General features: G+C 38.2%; 2 protein-coding genes across 2 annotated transcripts; one reads left to right on the forward strand and one right to left on the reverse strand.

Annotated features, from left to right (window-relative positions):
- Positions 1-505: 505 nt before the first annotated feature.
- On the forward strand, positions 506-8,226 carry rad9b (RAD9 checkpoint clamp component B). The gene is made up of 11 exons (XM_057357608.1): positions 506-539; positions 631-701; positions 2,331-2,468; positions 2,658-2,772; positions 3,016-3,115; positions 3,240-3,343; positions 3,790-3,896; positions 5,593-5,657; positions 5,880-5,978; positions 7,154-7,397; positions 7,824-8,226. The coding sequence occupies exons 1-11, from the start codon at positions 506-508 to the stop codon at positions 7,947-7,949; spliced, it is 1,203 nt and encodes a 400-aa protein (XP_057213591.1). The 3' UTR covers positions 7,950-8,226.
- A 1,163-nt stretch (positions 8,227-9,389) lies between these two features.
- pptc7a (protein phosphatase targeting COQ7 a) lies at positions 9,390-17,823 on the reverse strand. Its single transcript, XM_057357614.1, has 6 exons — positions 17,334-17,823; positions 13,573-13,752; positions 12,608-12,806; positions 11,232-11,355; positions 11,017-11,146; positions 9,390-10,789 (listed from the first exon to the last, which is right to left on the reverse strand). The coding sequence occupies exons 1-6, from the start codon at positions 17,533-17,535 to the stop codon at positions 10,731-10,733; spliced, it is 894 nt and encodes a 297-aa protein (XP_057213597.1). The 5' UTR covers positions 17,536-17,823; the 3' UTR covers positions 9,390-10,730.
- Between the last annotated feature and the right edge of the window lie 1,418 nt (positions 17,824-19,241).

Consider the following 19,241-nt stretch of genomic DNA (forward strand, 5'->3'; position numbering starts at 1 on the left):
GTTCCTATACGTTTTATAATAACTTATTGCTTACCAAGACACATTGGTAAATTAAATAAATGATAAGTATTTGCTTAAAATACGTATTTAATATTTTTTAATTTCAGACTAGAAATGATTGCAGTAACATGAAAAACACAAGTTACCACTGCTATTTTATACATTGTTTTTATTGTGATATCAACGTTTATTGGTTTATTTATTATTATAAAGTAATAATTTTATGTAATTCAGTGTCTTGTGGAAAAATAACCAAATAGTTGTTTCGCTGTAATAGATGTCCGCGGGTCATTCTGCTCATTGCACGCGAGATGGCGCGCGCGGGGGCTCAAACTGAGGGAATCTGACTAGTTTGATAACCCGTTTTATTTGTACAACTTATGCTTCTCTGTTTTCTCTCAGAAGAAAAATATCTTTATGGACTTAATTGTTATAAATAGAACGAGCTTATCGTCTAGACAAGCGTTGAATATTTTGAAGAACAAGTATTGAGAAAAAAAACGAAATGAAGTTTGTAATCGAAGGCAACGGCGTTAAAGGTGTGCATACTTTCATTCTCCGTCGTTTCAATACAATTATTTAGTCAGAATAGTTTCTGTTGTAAAGAAATATGTGTTTTATTATTGTCAGTGTTTGGAAAAGCAGTTCACGCCCTGTCGAGAATTGGCGATGAAATGTGGCTGGATCCTCTGGAGAAAGGGGTGATTTCTTTATTAATTACGTTAATTTGTTTATTGGTTATTTCTGTAGTATTTATTTACTATAATAAGCTGTAGTAAAATTCATAGATTCTACTGTTCTTGAAACATACTAATATTAAAGCAGGGCTTGACATTAAGCATTGTCATGTGGTTGTCCTTCGGACAAGTAAATTTGTCATTCATTTGTCCGAGTACAAAAATGACTTGTCCAAAGATCAAAAAAAATATTTCATTTGAATTATAATATAATATAATCAATATAATTGTTTCGGATTTAAATTGGTCAAATTTGCTTCTGAGCATTTTTGGCCGCCTGAATTTGGTTATAGGCCGTTACTCTCCGTGACTGCTATAAAACAAAGGCAAGCAGTAATTATTATTAGTGTTAAGGCTGTAAATTAACTCTTTTTGCACATAGCACTGGTGCTAGAGAGGTTTAAAGTTTGGTAGCACAGGCCAAACAGTATCTCAAACAGTAGAAGCACAAGTATAAATCGTCTGTTGTCATCATTAAAACAAAAATGAAAGTGCAGTTCATCATGAATAGGCAGGTAACTGACAAAAGACATTAATGTTACATACAGATGGATAAATTAGGGCCATATCATTTTTAGATTACCTAAGTTTGTTTTAATTTTTCTACGTTCTGTGTTTTTCTTTTTTTACCATACAATAGTGGTGTATTACTGTGGTATACTAAATTACTGTGGTATACTATAGTATTTACTATAGTAAACTGCAGTAAAATTCTTACATACTATAGTGTTTTTGAACTTTACTATAGTATACAGTGTTTATTAATTTACTACAAGGGCACTATAATTTGCAATAGCAAATACTATAGTACACTACAGTATTTTTCTCTGAGTGTTCAATTTAACGGGACTTTTATTTTGACGGGTCTTCCGGAAGACTCGAGTTTTTGTTTGTTTACTTTGCCGATAGCTTCACTCAAACAGTAAAGCGCTCGTAAAATAAAGTCTCAGAGCAACTCTGGAGACGAAGTTCATGTGTTCATATCCTCATACGGTGCAGACGCAGATAAATCCTCGACCGTCACTCGTGTTGAATGTTAAACTGTGCACATAATTCACTCAGACACGCAGAACAGCCAGATGACATTTAAATAACAGGATTCCGTGTCTAGTTACATGGACTCAGTGCGGTGCGCCATTGATTATTGTCACACATAAACAAGCACTACACACAGCTCTGTCTAATGCACATATTCTTATTATCCTACATAATTATATGTCGCACTGTTGTTATGAATTTTTTTTCGAGTTACTTGTCCGGTCGGGCAAATAAAATTCTCTCTCACTTGCCCATACAAAACATTCACTTGTCCCGGACAAGCGTTCATGTCGAGCCCTGTGAAGTATATTACAATATGTTCTACTACAGTTGATCAATTTACTAGAGTTAATGCTACAAAATATTGTAGTGTACATTAACAAAGTTTACTACTGTATACTACATTTTACTATAGTAAATACTAAAGTATGCCACAGTATCTTTCATGTGGGTAGTAAGCTGCCTACCTAGACAGCACTAGGTAGTCATGTGTAATTATAGCCATAATATAACTAGTCACTTATATAGATCTCTCTCTCTCTCTCTCATTTGTAGCTTGCTGTCAGATCAGTCAACTCATCTCAATCAGCTTACGGCTGTTTTGTCTTCACACCTCTGTTCTTCCAGCAGTATATTCTTCAGTCAGACGTCCAGCAGTGCTGGAAAGCTGCTAAATGCAAACTAAACATGAAGGTAATGAACATTAACTGTATGACTGCCACTGGTCGACCGAGTACCTTCATCACGTTATCATAAACATTAAATAAAAAATAAATATCATAAACACAACAAACAGAACCATGACATACTACCAACCGTTTTATTCAAAGTACCATATAGTGTTGATTGATTATCAAATGTGCTTTTGTTTTTCTTTTGTAGTGTGTGCTTCCTCTTTTCCGCTGTGTCGCTTGGAGAGAACGCGGTGTGGACAAGTGCGAGATATCCATCAATATCCCAAACAACAGGGTGATGTTTCGGTTTCACTGCAGACATGGTTAGTTCATTTACAGCTCTTTGCATGTGAAGTACACATCTGTAGAAATCTGCTCAGAGAACGAACCAGATTGGTGTTGATGCATGTAATTATGGGGTGGCGACACACATTTCGGCATTCACTGGGCTCTGCACTGTGATGATGAGATGCTCCGTGCGTACTGCACACTGAAGCTGTTTTATAATTTATCACAACTTATCACATTTGTATTAATTAAGCTGTTGGCACTTATTTGTGTTTTAGGGATAACCAAGACCTATAATCTGGGGTATCAGGAATGTGAAGCTTTGCAGGCCGTGTTCCCATCTCACCTCTGTCCAAACGTCCTGACAGCCCAGCCCAAGTAAACAAACCTAAACTCATATCGAATATAAATAAAACGCTCTTTAAAATGCTTGTTTTTATGATGTGATTTAGCTGTACTAGTTTTTCTTCAGTTTGACGGTCCTGCCTTGTTTCTGTTTTAGACTCTTAAGTGACATTGTGGTGCATTTCCCTGTCTCACAAGAGGAGGTCACTCTCTCTGTTTCCTCTGCTAAGATGTCTTTGAAGACCTTCTGTGATGAAGGAAGTAAGGAATTGTTTGTATTATCAACTGCAAATTGTATTATCTAGATCTGACTGCCAAGAGGTAATACACTTGTACACAAAATTGATTTTATCATGTAAAATAACCAGATTTATTTATATTTATATTTAGATATGTGAAAACTCTCACTGAATTGAACATGCCATGTGATGTGACAAGCGTAGTGAGGTCGTGCTTACTACTGTTTGAAACATTTAGCGTAAAATAATGTCTACTATTTTACACGCAATTTTTTCTACTTAATTGTTAGTATTCCTTAACTAGTAAACTTGCATTCTACTTCTGACATTGTTATCGAGAAATCTCATTTTATACAATTATGAGTAAGGAATTACTATTTCAAACCCATTTGCTAAGGAAGTTCATTCACTAAATGTATTCAGATGTTGTACAGTTTGAAATTGCATTCATCTTTTGTTTGATATCAGCCCGTATTAAAGGCATGAACACGGAGCTGTCGCTGCACCCAGATGAGTTTGATTACTTTCAGGTTGGAGTGGATTCAGCAGTAACCTTCTGCCTCAAAGAACTGAGGGTGAGTGAATATTTTTCTGCAGGTTGTGCGTGTTCCATGCAAGCATGTTTTTATTACATCTGGTCATGTGAGTTTAATGGGCGAGATATTCATTTTTATAGTCATTTATTTCTGTCCCGGGATGTGTGTATCATATTCATGCCAGCATGTATCATACATGGGAACTGAACGCACTGTTCTTTAAACATCCACCCAAACAAAATAAGATGCATTCCTATTTTCACTGGAATACTTGATTCTGATTGGCATGTTTCTGCCGTCTATTGTTTGCATAATGTCCTGTATGGTGAAGTGTATCGTGGACCTCTGTCCCGACCAATTTCCATCACTGCGCTCATAGTACTCACATAATCCAGCAGTTTCGATGTCAGATCAAAAATTCATGTTAATTTACTCTATTTGTTTATAATTATAAGTAAAATCAGTGGCATTAGGTGAGCTCGTGATTATTGCAAAATAAACATCGATGAGTTTTTTTTTCATTTGTCACATTAATAAACATACAATGAATGATATATAGTGACATTTTTTGTACAACACACTTTCCACTGTATGCAATAAAATTATATCATTCTATATTAAATATAGAATACAAAATAGAAAGATATCTGAAAATGTAAGATTTAGAAAAAAAAAGATAATCTTAAGAATTATTTTTCCAGCAGTGCTGGAAATGGCCGAGCTTCACTGGGGAACTCTTGTTGGGGACATTTTTTATATTTTTTTAAACCATAGATGCAGAAAATGATGCCTATTTCTCTACATTCCTCCCCACTTAAAATTCACTCCCTGGGTTCCCATTGCTTTCCCCATTTTCAGCTTCTAGCTGTATGTGTACAAACGTTTGAAGATTTGCAAAAATGTTACCACTTAAAACACCCCAAAAACAAATATAAATATATTTACGAAAAGCAATGAAACATGAAACTACTCATATTCAATCTTATACGTGAAGTCCAAGCTCATTTTGTACTCTTTTGCTCAACCTTTGACCGTGTTTTCCCGGGAAACCTGCTGGCACTGGAGTATGACTCTGTAGTACATTTTACATTTACATTTAATCATTTAGCAGACGCTTTTATCCAAATCGGCTTACAGAGAGTTCAGGGAGCAATAAGTGATATGTCATACAGGAGCAATAACACAATAGGTGCTAATACAAAGTTACTAGTTTCAACAAAAGCCAGAACATTACCTGTTGAGAGAAAGAGGTTTTTTTATTTGTTCACAGAAGAGATGGGTTTTAAATTTGTTTTGAATGTTGTTGTGACAGATGTGGTTGACCGGACTGAGTTAGGACCGACTCCCTTCATGTACACGACTGGCTGCGTGCCATCACGTCTTGGCAGACCGCGGTGTGTTTTTGTCATTCACTGATTCATTGAGACAGATGCTTGGACAGCGACCAGCTAACCTGTCACAATGAGTTACAGCTCCATGTGGCACACTGCGGTCTGAACACACATGACTGACCTTCTCTGAGAGTCTAAAGACAGGGTCAGATACATCTGTACAGATCAGCGTGTCCCTTGTGCATAAAACGCTTTACCAGGCTGTTTTCATCTCTTGTAATTCTTCAGAACTCTGCAGGGCTTCCTCTGGTTGGCGCTCATGGCTGTCTATTAAATTGAAATGCTTTGCTCATAACCATGAATTATTCTGACACGATTGTTTATGGTTATGTCATTGTTACTAGGGGTTTTTGAACTTTGCAGAGTCACATGGTCTACCAGTGTCTTGGCAGTTTGGTGTTGCTGGACAGTAAGCAAGCATTTGATTTTCAATACTAGTCCCAGCATACAGTAAATGCATAAAATCTAGGATTCAAAATCCACAATACTTAAACCTACAAATAAACTAAATAGAATTTTGCACAAAAAAATTAACGTTTTAAGTTGAGAACTCTGCATTCTGTTCTTGCAGCATTTCATTTGATTAACATCTATTGCATTAAAGCTGTTATCTGATTCTTTGCTCTTTTAGGCCTGTTGCTTTTAGTGTAGAAGACATGATGCTGGAGGCCAATGTCGTGTTGTCCACCTTAATGGATCAAAACCAAGAAGGTTCTTTGTCCGCACCAGGGTAATTCATTTTACATCTCTTATTTACAGTGTGTAAAATGTTGTCATATTGGCGTGCTTGACATAAACAAGTAAAACTGTTTTAAACTCTCCCGCACTCCCTGTAATGTACTCACAGTAATCCCAGCATTCCCTCCTGTGACATTGTTTCGTATCTTCTTCATATAATGTTATAGCAAATTATAGAGACTTTGCAAATGAAAAACCACCATGACATGAGTCATTTGCTAGAGCTGTCACATGCTGTCCCTGTCTGAGCTTCATCTGTCCAGCTGTGATGTCACTAGAGCTGTTTGTATTTGTTTTGTGTGAGTGCGTTAGCATGTGTGTGATCGCACACATCTGGGTCACCTGTAGGTCGTCCCACGTCACTGCTTGCTGTTTAAACGGTCGGCTAAAGGCTGTGGTTAGGGCAATAATCCATACCTGGAATATAACGTTGTGATCTAGGACTTGGAGAGAGGTTTTATTTGTTGTGTGAATGCTTAATATTTACATAGGTTTCAACAAAGTTGTGTTTTGTGTTCAGACAAAGTCTACGGTACAAAAAGGCCATTCGAGTTTATCTCGTTTGATTGGAAAACATCCTCGGGCTCCTGAGAATGAAAATTGTCATTATGAATATTTGAATAACGATCAATCTTTTGCTTAAGACATAGAAGTGCATCACGATTCAGCCATTATAAATCTGTTTTTTTTTACTTTTTTCACAAACATTACTCAAGTCAATGGGGACTTATTTTGAAGTGAACTACTCCTTTAATGGAATGTTAGTCCCGTGGGCCTCACTACTGGTAGAGGGCCAGATCCCAACATAGTTTCCTGGGGTCCAGTTCACATTTAGACATGCATTCATGTTTCCTTTACACAGTCTGCCTCACTGTCACGGGGCGTCTCACGTCTGCTGTCCTTCACACGTCTGCACGTGCTTCTGTACCCACAGCAGTCACGTCACACACTGCTCTAAACTCATCTCTGGTGTCTGCTATGCTTAAAGACACACATCAAACAACCCAAGCCATTTATCCTATGAAGTACTGCAATATACAATATGAAATTCCAGGTTAATCATGTGAACAGGTTGTGGTTTGGTGAACAATGCTTGTACTTAAAGATTAAAATTTTAATGACAAAAACAAAAATAAATCTACCTTTGACTTTATCTGTATCTCCTAGGGGTGATGGAGTTGAGAACACCACGACTGCTGTAGCAGATTTCTCCTTCGGGCCTGCGGAGGCAGAGGATGCTGATATTGTGGGTATCGCTGATGGGGAACGGGTAGCGTCCAGTCAGAACAGTGAGGTCTTCAGCCCAGCGCTCCACGTGAGCAAAATGATTCAGTTTAATCGAGCTGAAGAGACCCAGCCAAGATCAAGCTCTACTACACCGGTGACACCAGCCTCCAGCCAGTGTTTTAAGGTATGGAGGTTTTTTCTCACTAGCCCAGTTAGCATTCGCAGCACTGATTTCTATTTGATTCATTTTCTGCAATAGCTACGGTTCGGTCAGGACCATTCAATCAGCTCTGACATAAAACATTCGACTCAAAACCTTCAAAGATAACTTTGAAAACTGTGACTGTGGCCTGGGCAGAACTTCACAAGGCTAAATTTGTTGTCGTTTTTATTTTAAAAGAAGTTGAATGACTTGTGGCTTCTGGAAAACAACACTGGAGCTCATGGTGGGTTTGGCTATGGAGCAAATGAATGATGTTGCATTCGTTGATGATGTTACCGTCAGAACCCGGTTGTTGAGTTCTACAGGGTGATGATGTGATAGCTGCAGTTTTGTGACATTTAAAAAAGTGAAGCACAGTATAATGACTTTTTTTTGTTTTCCCATCAGATCCGCTCTCTGCTCTTTGGGGCTGTGTTTAGTGACGGAGGGGGCAGCATCACTGGAGATTTGCCCACCCTGGTGTGTGCCAGTGATACAGAAGAGGATGGAGGGGTAGATGACGGACTCGGGTAACAGCGCACACACCTGACACAGGTAAAAGTAATGAATGGACTCGGAGACTGAACTGCAGGATGTGCAGAAACTCAGCCTCGCTATTCTCTCATGATATATTAACAGTTTGTTCTAAGATGAATATTTTCATTAATGTTCTTCATATGCTGCTGTCAATGGAAGACTGTTATGTTTTACAACCTTATATATTTATTTATATTTATATATTTTATAAAATGTAAAAAACAGTTTTAAGGGTTGGAATTGAAGATGTGTTTGCAATGTACACAATATTTAATGTGTCATGATAAAACTGTTCTGAGTAGGTAAAACAATTAAAAAAAACAGTAAAGGAAGGCAGAAAGATGGAGTTGAAGTTTGTCATTTTGTGATAAAGTGGAATGTGCACCTAAATAAACACACAGTTCGACTAGATATGCTCACCATGGAGATGCCAAAACTTCGAAAAACATCGTTAGGGTTGAAGAACTCCGTGTTCTCCTCTGACTCACAGAAAGCATTGACTCACCGCTTTAAAATGCAGTTCGGATGTCTTGAAATGATTCTTACATAAGCCTGCAGTAATTATGGGTATCGTCTTGCTGCATTATCCAGAGAGAGCTTTGGGTTTATCTCCACTATTATACTGCTGGATTTCAATAGAAATGTGAGCTTGACTTAATTTGAAGTTTGACGAATGAATTCATAGCTGAGGAGGTATAACTTTCTGTCATCGCTTCGTATTTCAAGTCGAATAGCTGTGAACTGCTTAGCTGAATCTACAGGGTCTCTACTTACACGTTGGTTTGCTGCTAACAAACAACCTCACCCTAAGCACTTACTGGCGACATGCATGATATTTCACTCTCTTGTGTTCGTATTAACAATTTCTAACTTCCTTGAGCAAAAAATGAAGAAGCTATAACTACTGTGAATTCAGCAAACCAAGTCGATTTATCCAAAAATAAAAATTCTTTCATTATTTACTCACCTCTATAAACTTCTTTGTTCTTATGAACACATAGAAAGATATTTGGAAGAATGCTTATAACCAAACAGTTCTTGGACCCCATTGACTACCATAGTAGGAAAAATTACTTCATGTATTTTTTGTTCTGTTGAACACAAAAGAAGGTATTTTGAAGAATGTAGGACAGCAAACAGTTCTGGTGCACTTTTGACTACCATCGTCAGTTCCTACAATGTTAGTTAATGGGGTCCAAGAACTGTTTGGTTACAAGCATTCGTCCAAATATCTTTCTGTGTTCAACCAAACAAAGAAATTTATGCTGGTTGGGAACAACTAGAGAGTGAGTAATTTTCATTTTGATGAACTATCCCTTTAATGTTATATTGTAGCTGTGTCTTGTAACTCTTTATTACCACGAAACAGAGAAATTCTAAGAGGAAGGTTCGTTTTACCACATACGTGAAAAGCAGAAGTAACACAGAACATCCAGATGTTATAAAAATATACCTTTATTAGATCATGTGATCCATCACATACCCACTGAATGCATTCACAGATTCTAGCATTAGCCTTGTGCGTAAACGTCTCGAGGGGTATTTAAAATTAAAGTTTACAAAAAACGAGAATTTTTAAACCCAGAATCCACACAATTATCAAATATATTCTCATGTACATCTGATGTCCAATGGCCTACACTTTCCAAATGCATGTCAAGAATAAATATACAGCCGGTTTCCCAAATATCTACAGCTCATGAACGTTTCTCTCACTTTCATACACGCCACAAAATGTAACACTCTTAAAAGTGGTTTAAGTGGGACTGTTCTTTCCTCCAAGCACATCCCACAATCCTTTGCAGTCTCTTGCACTGCTGTAATTGCTAGGAAACTAAAAGGGGGACATAATACTGTATTAATAAATATTAATGTAAAGGTTTCTAAATATATCTCCAAGCATAGATGAACTAGAAGTTGTTATATGTTTTGTTGAGCAGTTTGTGTGGCAGTATCATTCAGTCAAACAACACATCTATACGATCATGAAAACTTGTTCTCTTACAGCTCCAAAAGCTTATTTCATCACAGAAGCAAGGCATTTCTATGGTTGATCATTAACGGTGATGCTTTTTGGTTGCTAAACGTTTTAATCGTACAGCAAATGGCGATAATTGAAACTCTACAAAATACAAACAGTTAATAAACTAGTGAAGAATTTGTTGTGGTTATTTGTGCCTAATGACCTCAGATCTCCGCTGGTATCCCAGCCCATAGCAGATGTCCGTCTATAACATGTGGATCAGGTGTATTTTTAAATGGAAAGTAAACAAGCAGAATCACAAGAGACATGTTAGGTTGAGAGTATCTCCCTTGACCTTTTGTAAAAATATACACTCAGACTCCCCAGAGTAAACGGATCTAAAATTAACATCACGCTGCCATCCTAATGTTTCTTCCTGATGCGGGAACGTTTTGGGATGTTTATCAGATTGTTATTCCTCGCTGGTTCGCTTTCCTACCCTGATTGATGGACCTCATTATTTCTCAATCTTCAGCTTCATGACCTTTTTAGCCTCAAACATTTAATGCAGCCCTTATCAAGCTCAACGTAAGTAGTTCCTCAGAAGTGACAAACATAGAAGTGGCTACAGCAGTCTTTATCAACATGAGGAAGGTGGACTTTTACTTTGTCATGAGCCTGCTGACAAAAGGACACGACATCATTAGAAGTACCCAACCAATAGATGGGCTCTGTTGGAGACCGTACAACAATCCTGCCAGCAGGAAACAGCCGAGGAAGACGACAAGAGAAGCTTTCTGCGGCCCTTGTGAGTGTCAGTCTGTGTACTCCGCCACAATTGACAGCAGAACGGTGATGTCATCTGGCTTTCCTCCTAGGAAACAGAGACAGTGTTACCAAACGACTGTCCAAACTACACACGTTTTCTTCAGGAGAAAGTCCAGAGTTGTATCAAAATGCCTATTTTAGTCATCTTTCAAATAAAGGGTAACACTTTGTGATAAGGTTTACCTTATGTAACGCGAACTAATGGCTTAATAGAACCTTATTGTAAAGTGTTACCAGATTCAATATATTTGTGACTACGGTGGCACAACTCACCCCTGACATTCAGTCCGTTATCGCAGGCAAACTGTGCAAAAGGAGACATGTAATTGGGGTCATATGCCAGAACATGGGCCTGTTCAGCAATACTCTTGGCAGTTTGCTGGATGCTTTCGTAGTTGGCATTCTAGGAACAGAGCAAAACTCATATGAAAGTTTCTGAAAAATAATTTCATTAAAAAAAAATTCCGCAAGCCTGAAAACTCTGCTACCTTGAGCTTTTTGAGTTCTTGTAAGATCATGTAGTCTGGCATGTTGTCAAAAAGGCCGTCTGTAGCTGTGAGGATGATGTCTCCCAACTGGACGTCAAACGAAGAGCTATCAGCGGCGTCAGGGCTGTGACAAACGAAAAAGCGCTGTCACTTTACATTCAACATTTCACTGTAACAGTGATCCTACAGTCAATACTGTACAAGCATTTCTGTTTTAAAGAGCATATTGAAGAGCACAAGTTGAGAGGAATAAAAGCAGTTTTAATCTAAGAATTTTATGGCTAGATCAGTTGTTGTGAAGTGTCTTGTTGTGTTCCAGGAAGTCTGGATCAGACGTTCTGAACACTGGCTGACAGTCTCTCTGTCAGTGCCAGACGCCCCCAGGTCGTGTTCTTTAAACTTGATCCATTGTTGAAATGTAAAATTTAGAAAATCTAAGCGTTGGAAACTGTGTTAAATTAGAACAGCATTAAAGTTTAAGTCGCTAGACCTCAAAGCGCTTGTTCCATTAGTTGTTTTTTGAGACGGAAAAGGAGATGAGGGCGAGATTTACAGAGGCCATGCTAAGGTTGTCTGCACTTGGCAACCGTGATCAGGTGTCTGACAGGATTTGAACTGACAGGACGCAGATGATACCAGGAAAGACGCACAACCCAGGGTCAGTAAGTACAAATTACTAAAGTCATTTTAAATTCCGTCTTATTAGCATAAGTAGATATTTACAATGACTTTGAACGTGGCTTATCAAATAAGATTTTTGTTTAAAATAAAGTAACAGACTGTAAAATAAAGACTGTTTGTATATAAAGTTTGGTGCACATATTCCATTCAAGTTTATTTATATAGCGCTTTTTTACAATGTTTTGCATTGTTTCAAGGCAGCTTTACATGGAAAAGAAAACACAAAAGAGGAAAATTAAATGTAAAGAGTACAAATAGAGAGGATCATCCTAATATAAGCAATGTTAATAGAATTTGCAGAAGTTAATCTAATATCAGCCGTCTCCCGGTGAGCAAGCAAACACGGCAACAGTGGTGAGGAAGCAAAACTCCAATGATGAATAAATGGAGAAAAAACCTTGGGAGAAAGCAGACTCTGCCAGGAGGACCAGTTCTCCTCTGACGCATTATGGTCGCAGTCAATTAGCAGAGATTGTTCTAAACCCTAATCTTTGTGGTAGACCCTGCTGTTTTCACACCGAGAGACTCATTTCTCACCCGCAGGGACTGATAATCCAGTGGAGTTAATAACCTTAGACTCTCAGGGTGACGACCTCATCATGCTTTTAAACTCCCAGCAGGGAGATTATCATCACACAAGTCCAGACGGAGACGATCATTGCATAATCAGAGACAGAGAGAAAACGCATAACTACCTGTCACTAAGGACAGAGCCCTCTGCCTCCGGCGGGGCGATGGACAGCTGGAACGGTGTGTTGAAGTAATGCTGCTGCTCATCGGACCGGTGGACCACTTCTCCTCCTCTGACCACCAGAAAACCAGAGTCGCCCAGATTGGCTGTGTGCAGTTGATGACTCTGTCTGTCCAGCACTACGATACACGCCGTACTGCTTCCTAAAGACACACATGATGACAGTTTAAGACATTCTAAAGATTTCGTTAATGAACAACAGTGTTAGGGATGCTGTCAACTATTGACTCCAGAACATTCCTTTGAAAAGCCAAACCCCAAACACTTCATATGACTTGAAATCAGGGCAGGGACTGTTTGAATCTGGGAAGATTTTGTACAAAAATCTAAACTTGTGACCCAGTGGACATTATGTCTGTGACTCATCATCGATGTTTTTGAGCACCATGACTCATTTCTGCCCAATTCACTTCAGTTACAGCTTTGATCCCATCCTGGTAAAAAAGCAGAGCCCTTCCCCAAACCAACTTCCTTCCCAAGTCATAAAAAACTGGCACAGAGTACAGACTGTCCTGGAACATAATAACCATTCCACAGGTTTTCACCGTATAGAGTCCCACATGTTGGTGCACGCAGAGGTAAGAAAAGTGCACACAAACTGTAACTACACGCAAGGTTAAGAGACTTGAAGGAAACATCACACTAAATTTTAAGCACACCGTTTTTATTGAAATGGCATACAACAAATCTTCTTCGATTGAAGTTTGTATTCTTAAATATGTACAATGAATGAAACAAAATCTGCTGTGACCACACCCTTACTTTGAGATCAACCATAACAGATCATTATAATCTAATGTGACAAGTTTCAATTCGGAAAAAATATAAAACGAGGAAAAAGTGCTCCACAGGTCCATAACTACAAAATGTACTCCTGTATCCATGTATTCTTATGCTAAATGTGCTCACCTAACAGCGGTACTTTGTTCTGAAGTAACTCATAGTAGCTGGTGGTGAGGATTCCCACCGGGTTGCTCGGCACAAATCGTCCTTCTCTAACCAATCGTTCACATGTCCTCATGAGGGTCCCAGAGAACTGAGAGGGGTCCACCCCGTAATCACGCCAGCCCCCCACTCCATCAGCCACACCTGCAAAACAAACACGATGACACACATGACTATATTTGATAAGAATGTTTTTAGTTGGACTGTTTCAGAAATTGAAGCGGTGTTTGCATCGATGCTGGATTCATTTGTTATGAATGTAGTTTGCATGTCGTTTAATTTTTTGTTTTTTATGTCCAGTTGTAATATCACTGGATTACACAAAAAGGGCATTATGACATGATTATAATATTTAAAGTTATCAAGCTAAAATAACGTTATTTTGCATAAATGTGATGTTATTAATAATAAAATATATTGTGGTAATAAACATGCACAGTATTGTTATCGTTCAAACATGAATAAATAATTTGAAGTTTGTTCAGATTTTAAGAATGCCCTTTAGCTTCCTTCCAATCAGAAAGTTTAATTTACAACATTTACACAACTCCAGACACAAATTAAGATACTACAAGCCTGGTTTCCATCCAAAGTTGCGAATTTAGCTTATGCGCAAAATTATCGCATAAAACATTTGCGAATAAGCACCGTTTCCATCCAACTAGGCAACCGTCACTTCCTAATAAACTGCCACTAAATATCAGTAAGAAAAGTAAGAGAAGCCACTGAATATAATAATTTTCATATATAATAATACCTGCGCAAGCAGACGATTACGAAACACAATAAATGCGGTGCTTTTGTGGTTGCCTGCTGTTTGGGAAACACAGTCATGACAGTTCTAAGAGGCAATTACAGAAATACTTGACGACTTTGCTTAGGCATTTAAGAATGACCATAACAACATTTCTGATGCTGTGTAACAAGATCAGCAGGCCTACTCTGGTTAGTCAGGTTACGCCGTCTCATAGTGCAGTTATGTGACTTTTTGAAGGAATTTATTAGGCAAATGCGTTTCCATCTCCCATTATTCGCAAAAATGAAAAACCACCTCAAGCGAGCGTAAAACCTTTAATGCGAATTAAGGGGTTTTAATTTGAAATTTGCCGTTTCCATCACTCGTTTCTGATGCGAAACTTTAAAATGCGAATAAAACCAGAGTGATGGAAACCCGCTTACTGTCACAATCAAGTCAAATAGTTTACATTTGAATGTGGACAAAAATTTTGGTTGAAAAGGTTCAGATTCTTTATTGTTCTTTGTCTGGTATTGTTCTTAGTATTTCTATCTTAAAGGGGTGGTGCAACGGTGCGTCATGCATTCTGACTTCTTTACAATGTTAAAGTGCTGTCTTCTCATGCTTAACATGGTCAACTTGTCAAAAAACGAGTTGGGCGCACATAAAGCATTCTCGTCGCTTCAAAAAATCAACTGAGCCACTATGCGCTGAAGGACCAATTCAACGATGTCTTTAGTACTTTTCTGGACCTTGGCAAAAACTGACACCATGGTTTCAATGAGGAGGCCTGGAAAGCTCTCAGATGTCACCTAAATATCTCTATTTGTGCTCCGAAGACGCCGGAAGTTCTCTAAACATGTTTAACGTCATGGGTGAGTAAAAAAATCACACAAAGTTGATTTTTGGGTGGACTATCCCTTTAATAAAGAAAAAGTTCTTGTTATCCGAATACTAGATTAATCCGAATACTAGATTAATCGGAATAATTGGTAGAATACTCGATTACTAAAATAATCGATAGCTGCAGCCCTACAATCGACTCTGACCTTGGTGTACACACAAACAGGAAATGTACTATGATAAGATAGTAAAGTGTTTTAAGACAAACACCCTGCAGAACTTTCACAGTCACTAGATTATTTATTTTAACTCATACAGTACACTGTTTTATGTAACAGATATGCTGTTCATTCAAATCATAAATATAAGCGATTTGTCTTGCATCTTGACACTTAAAGCAACAATGGCCCACACCACAAAAAGGTCATGTGCATTATCCACATCAACCCAACAGACAGAGGGAATTTTCCTACAACTCCCTCCCAGCGTCCCAGATCAGGAACGCTTGTTTGTGACCATACAAGGCAAATCCTGCAGTCTCCCCCTGCATCCTCGTGTGATCTCGCCTCTTAGAGTACCACTGGTGCTGTTTACATCTGTTGGCTTGAAGTTAAAGGTTGCACTGCGTCTTACTGTCATTTTACACAAGACTGAAGTGACCCTGTCCATCTGTTTTAAGGCTAAAATACACTACAAGACTTTTGCTCAGATTTTCAGTCTGGAGAAAGTCTGCTCCAGTCTGCAGATTTGATCAGTTAGTGTTCTAGTCTGCAAGTGTCTGATGATGTCTAGTTTTTTTTTAAATCTGTTCAGATTTTAAAAGTCTTAGTGTATTCCAGCCATTAGCTGTAGAAGAGGATTTAGTAGAGTTAATTTACTTAATTGACTAATTTACTGCACTGAATTGTCTGCCAAGTAGGTCTTGACCGATGTCATCAGACATCCATTCCATTTTATATTAACACGATAATTAGGGATGCACTGATACCAGTATCGATACTAAGCTCACGTACTCATACTAGTAAAAATGCACCGATACCAAAGACCGATACCTCATGTGACATAACCGACAGAAATTTGTTGTGAAATTTGCTTTGAAAGTTTGTGAAAAGCACATGAAATTGTTTATTTTTCATAATGAGTTCAAGGTGGAGTTGTTTGTAACTGAGAAGTTATTCTATTGTTATTGGTCTCACTGTGTTGTTAAAAGGTACTGGTATCTGCGAGTACCAGAAAAAAAATATCGGTACTCCTACTCGGTCTTTAAAAATGGTATTGGTGCACCCCTAACGACAATACTGGGGTACAAAATATGACTACTAAGTAGTTTAAAACACTACACTACTGTAGTGTTTAGTAAAAAGTGGAACCCTTGTTTTTAGTTTTTACCATTCTTCATTTCATTGCCCGCAAGTCTTTCAGCAGGACTTGAAAATGTGAACTAATTTGCATTCTTGATAATAACTCTACACACTTCTCAGGCTATGCACTATTTTCATCATATGTAGTATATTCCATTTAAATAACATTTATGTTGTTCACAGTGCAGAAAGCACTGCGCATCAAGACCATTCTCAAAACACAGATACGCCCACTTTTCCCTCGCTCATTTTATAGTGAAATGTTGTTTTAATGACAGCTGGTTAGCCTCGAGCCCCGTTCTCAATGACGTTGATTAAAAACACATGAGACGCGGATTATATGCAATGTTACAAAACACACTGATGCAAAATAAAAAGATCATATCGTTTATAAAGGTTATTATCAATAATAAATGTATTGGTTTATCGCACTGCGTTAGCAACGCAAAGGTCAGGGGGTTCAAATCCGACACTGATAACTTGAATGCATTGTACGTCACTTTCGTAAGTTATTGTATTCGTATTATAATGAAATATAAGTTATGAATTCAGTCATTAAATGATGCAGTAAACGGAGTTTAGCTTACAGCATGTATTGACAGTTACAAGTGACAGTCGCACCTATGGAAAAACGATTTGCGGCGACGGTGACGTCAGAGCCGATTCTGACACGAAACGATACTCGACTAATGTATTGTATATTTGTATGTTATTAAATGTATTTCCACACAATTTGCTCTTTAGGTAACGTTTCAACACCAGTAGCGTGTATGCAGATCACTCACCTAACACATCGGCAGACCTGTGTCGCGCGATAAAACACGCGTCGTCTCCATAACACATGCCTTTCTTCAAAATCCCCTTCCGAAAATCCTTTCCGAAGCCGAAGCTGGCGGACACCAGGCTATAATCGCGGCTGTCGGTTTGAGAGAGTCCGCCGATGACCGCCCGGGCCACCAGTCTACCGTACGACAGAACGGACAACATCACCCACGGGCTCTGCAGCAGGGGCAGTTATGGCAATAACAACAGATCCACAATTCTAGATGACGTTTGAAGATATGTCAACGCTGCTATCGTGTCAAAAGAACGTTACAAAATCATCCGACTTAAAAAAATATCGTATCTTTACATTCGCGTTAAGATCTCCATGGTGATCGATTAGATGTCAGTCAGACTATCCGAAAAGATCCGGGTTTTATAACTCTTTCTTCTGGCGCTGAGCCCCATCGCTGCACTCACGCGCTCGAGTCGGTTCGTGCACTGCAGAAGAAGGCCGCGAGGCGCGAGGCGACATAGACCGCACTGACGTCACGCGCCGTTACGCAAACCGTGCCAAAGTGTATCGTAAGGAAGGTCTGTGCACTCGACAGAAATTTGCAACTATTGGACGGCTATTTCAGTCATACAAGACCAAGTCCTATCTACTTCAATAGGGGAAGACCGACATCTCCAAAAACATATCCTAACGTCACGATGAAACAATAAATTCACTATAAAAAAAAGAACGCTGATATCAACTTAATCGACAATTCTGTTTCTTAAGGCCAAATTGCGCTAAAAAAATACATTTTTCAGGTTGCTCCAGTAATCGCGCATGCGCAAAACTGCCCGGCACGTCACAGCGCTCTGTACTGAGCCCCTCCCCCAGGAAGATCGTCGGTCTGTAAGCGCTTGATGATTGGCTCTCTTTCAACTAAAAGGCGGGACTAATTTCGCTGAGCGTTGCACTTTTCTCCATTTATAGTAAAAGATCTACAGCGTCTTGTTAATATCTAGTCTTTTCTGACATTTAATATATAAACACGATTTTAAAATATTTTTTAAACAATTTATAATTACACCAACAATTATATAATTTCAATGTAAAATGTGAAATCATTTCATAACACTTTATTGTAAAATCTGCCAAAATGATAATAGTAGAAAGTTGTTTTGTTCAGTTTTTTTCATGAATTAGGTCCATAGATACAAAGTAATTGTTGTTTTATATTTCATTTACACAGTTAAATGTTCTACTGTGCAATAAAAACACGTTCAATACACAACTATATACTCATATTTATTATACATATGTTGTTGATATAATATTCAGCTAGCCACATTCCCCTGCATAACTTGTATAGAACACAGTATAATTTGTATATAGCACATCTGTACATCCAATATACTGCCTATTGTCCTTTTGTCTAATATTGTCCTTTCTGTCAAATGTGTATTGTCTCTCACATATTTCTTTTTTACGTTTTGTTACCTGTGCCTTGTCACTTTTTTAACCTGAATGTGCACTGGAAGCTTCTGTCACTCAGACAAATTCATTGTGTGTCCAAGCACACTTGGCAATAAAGCTCAGAAAATAACAATAAAAATCATGAAGTTGTTGTGCTCGGTGATGATATTATTCATCAGGCTCTGAAATGCTGATGGGATAGTATGAAACAAATTTAAGTGAGATGGTTTGTCTTTTAGTTTTTTTAACGCCACCTAGTGGCTGCACTTGTGCAGTACACGAATGAACGACTAATGAAATACACATAAAACAGGCCTACTATTGTACTACATTGAAATGTACTTGCTGCATCACATGAAGCAGTATCTTACCAGATACAATATTATGCCATTTAAATGTTTCCTTTAGGCGTGTTGCTGTTTCACATATTCTTTATATATCAAACACAGTTACACTGCTGCAA

Source organism: Triplophysa rosa, linkage group LG17 (genome assembly GCF_024868665.1).
Source record: "Triplophysa rosa linkage group LG17, Trosa_1v2, whole genome shotgun sequence".
Classification (NCBI taxonomy): Eukaryota; Metazoa; Chordata; class Actinopteri; order Cypriniformes; family Nemacheilidae; genus Triplophysa; species Triplophysa rosa.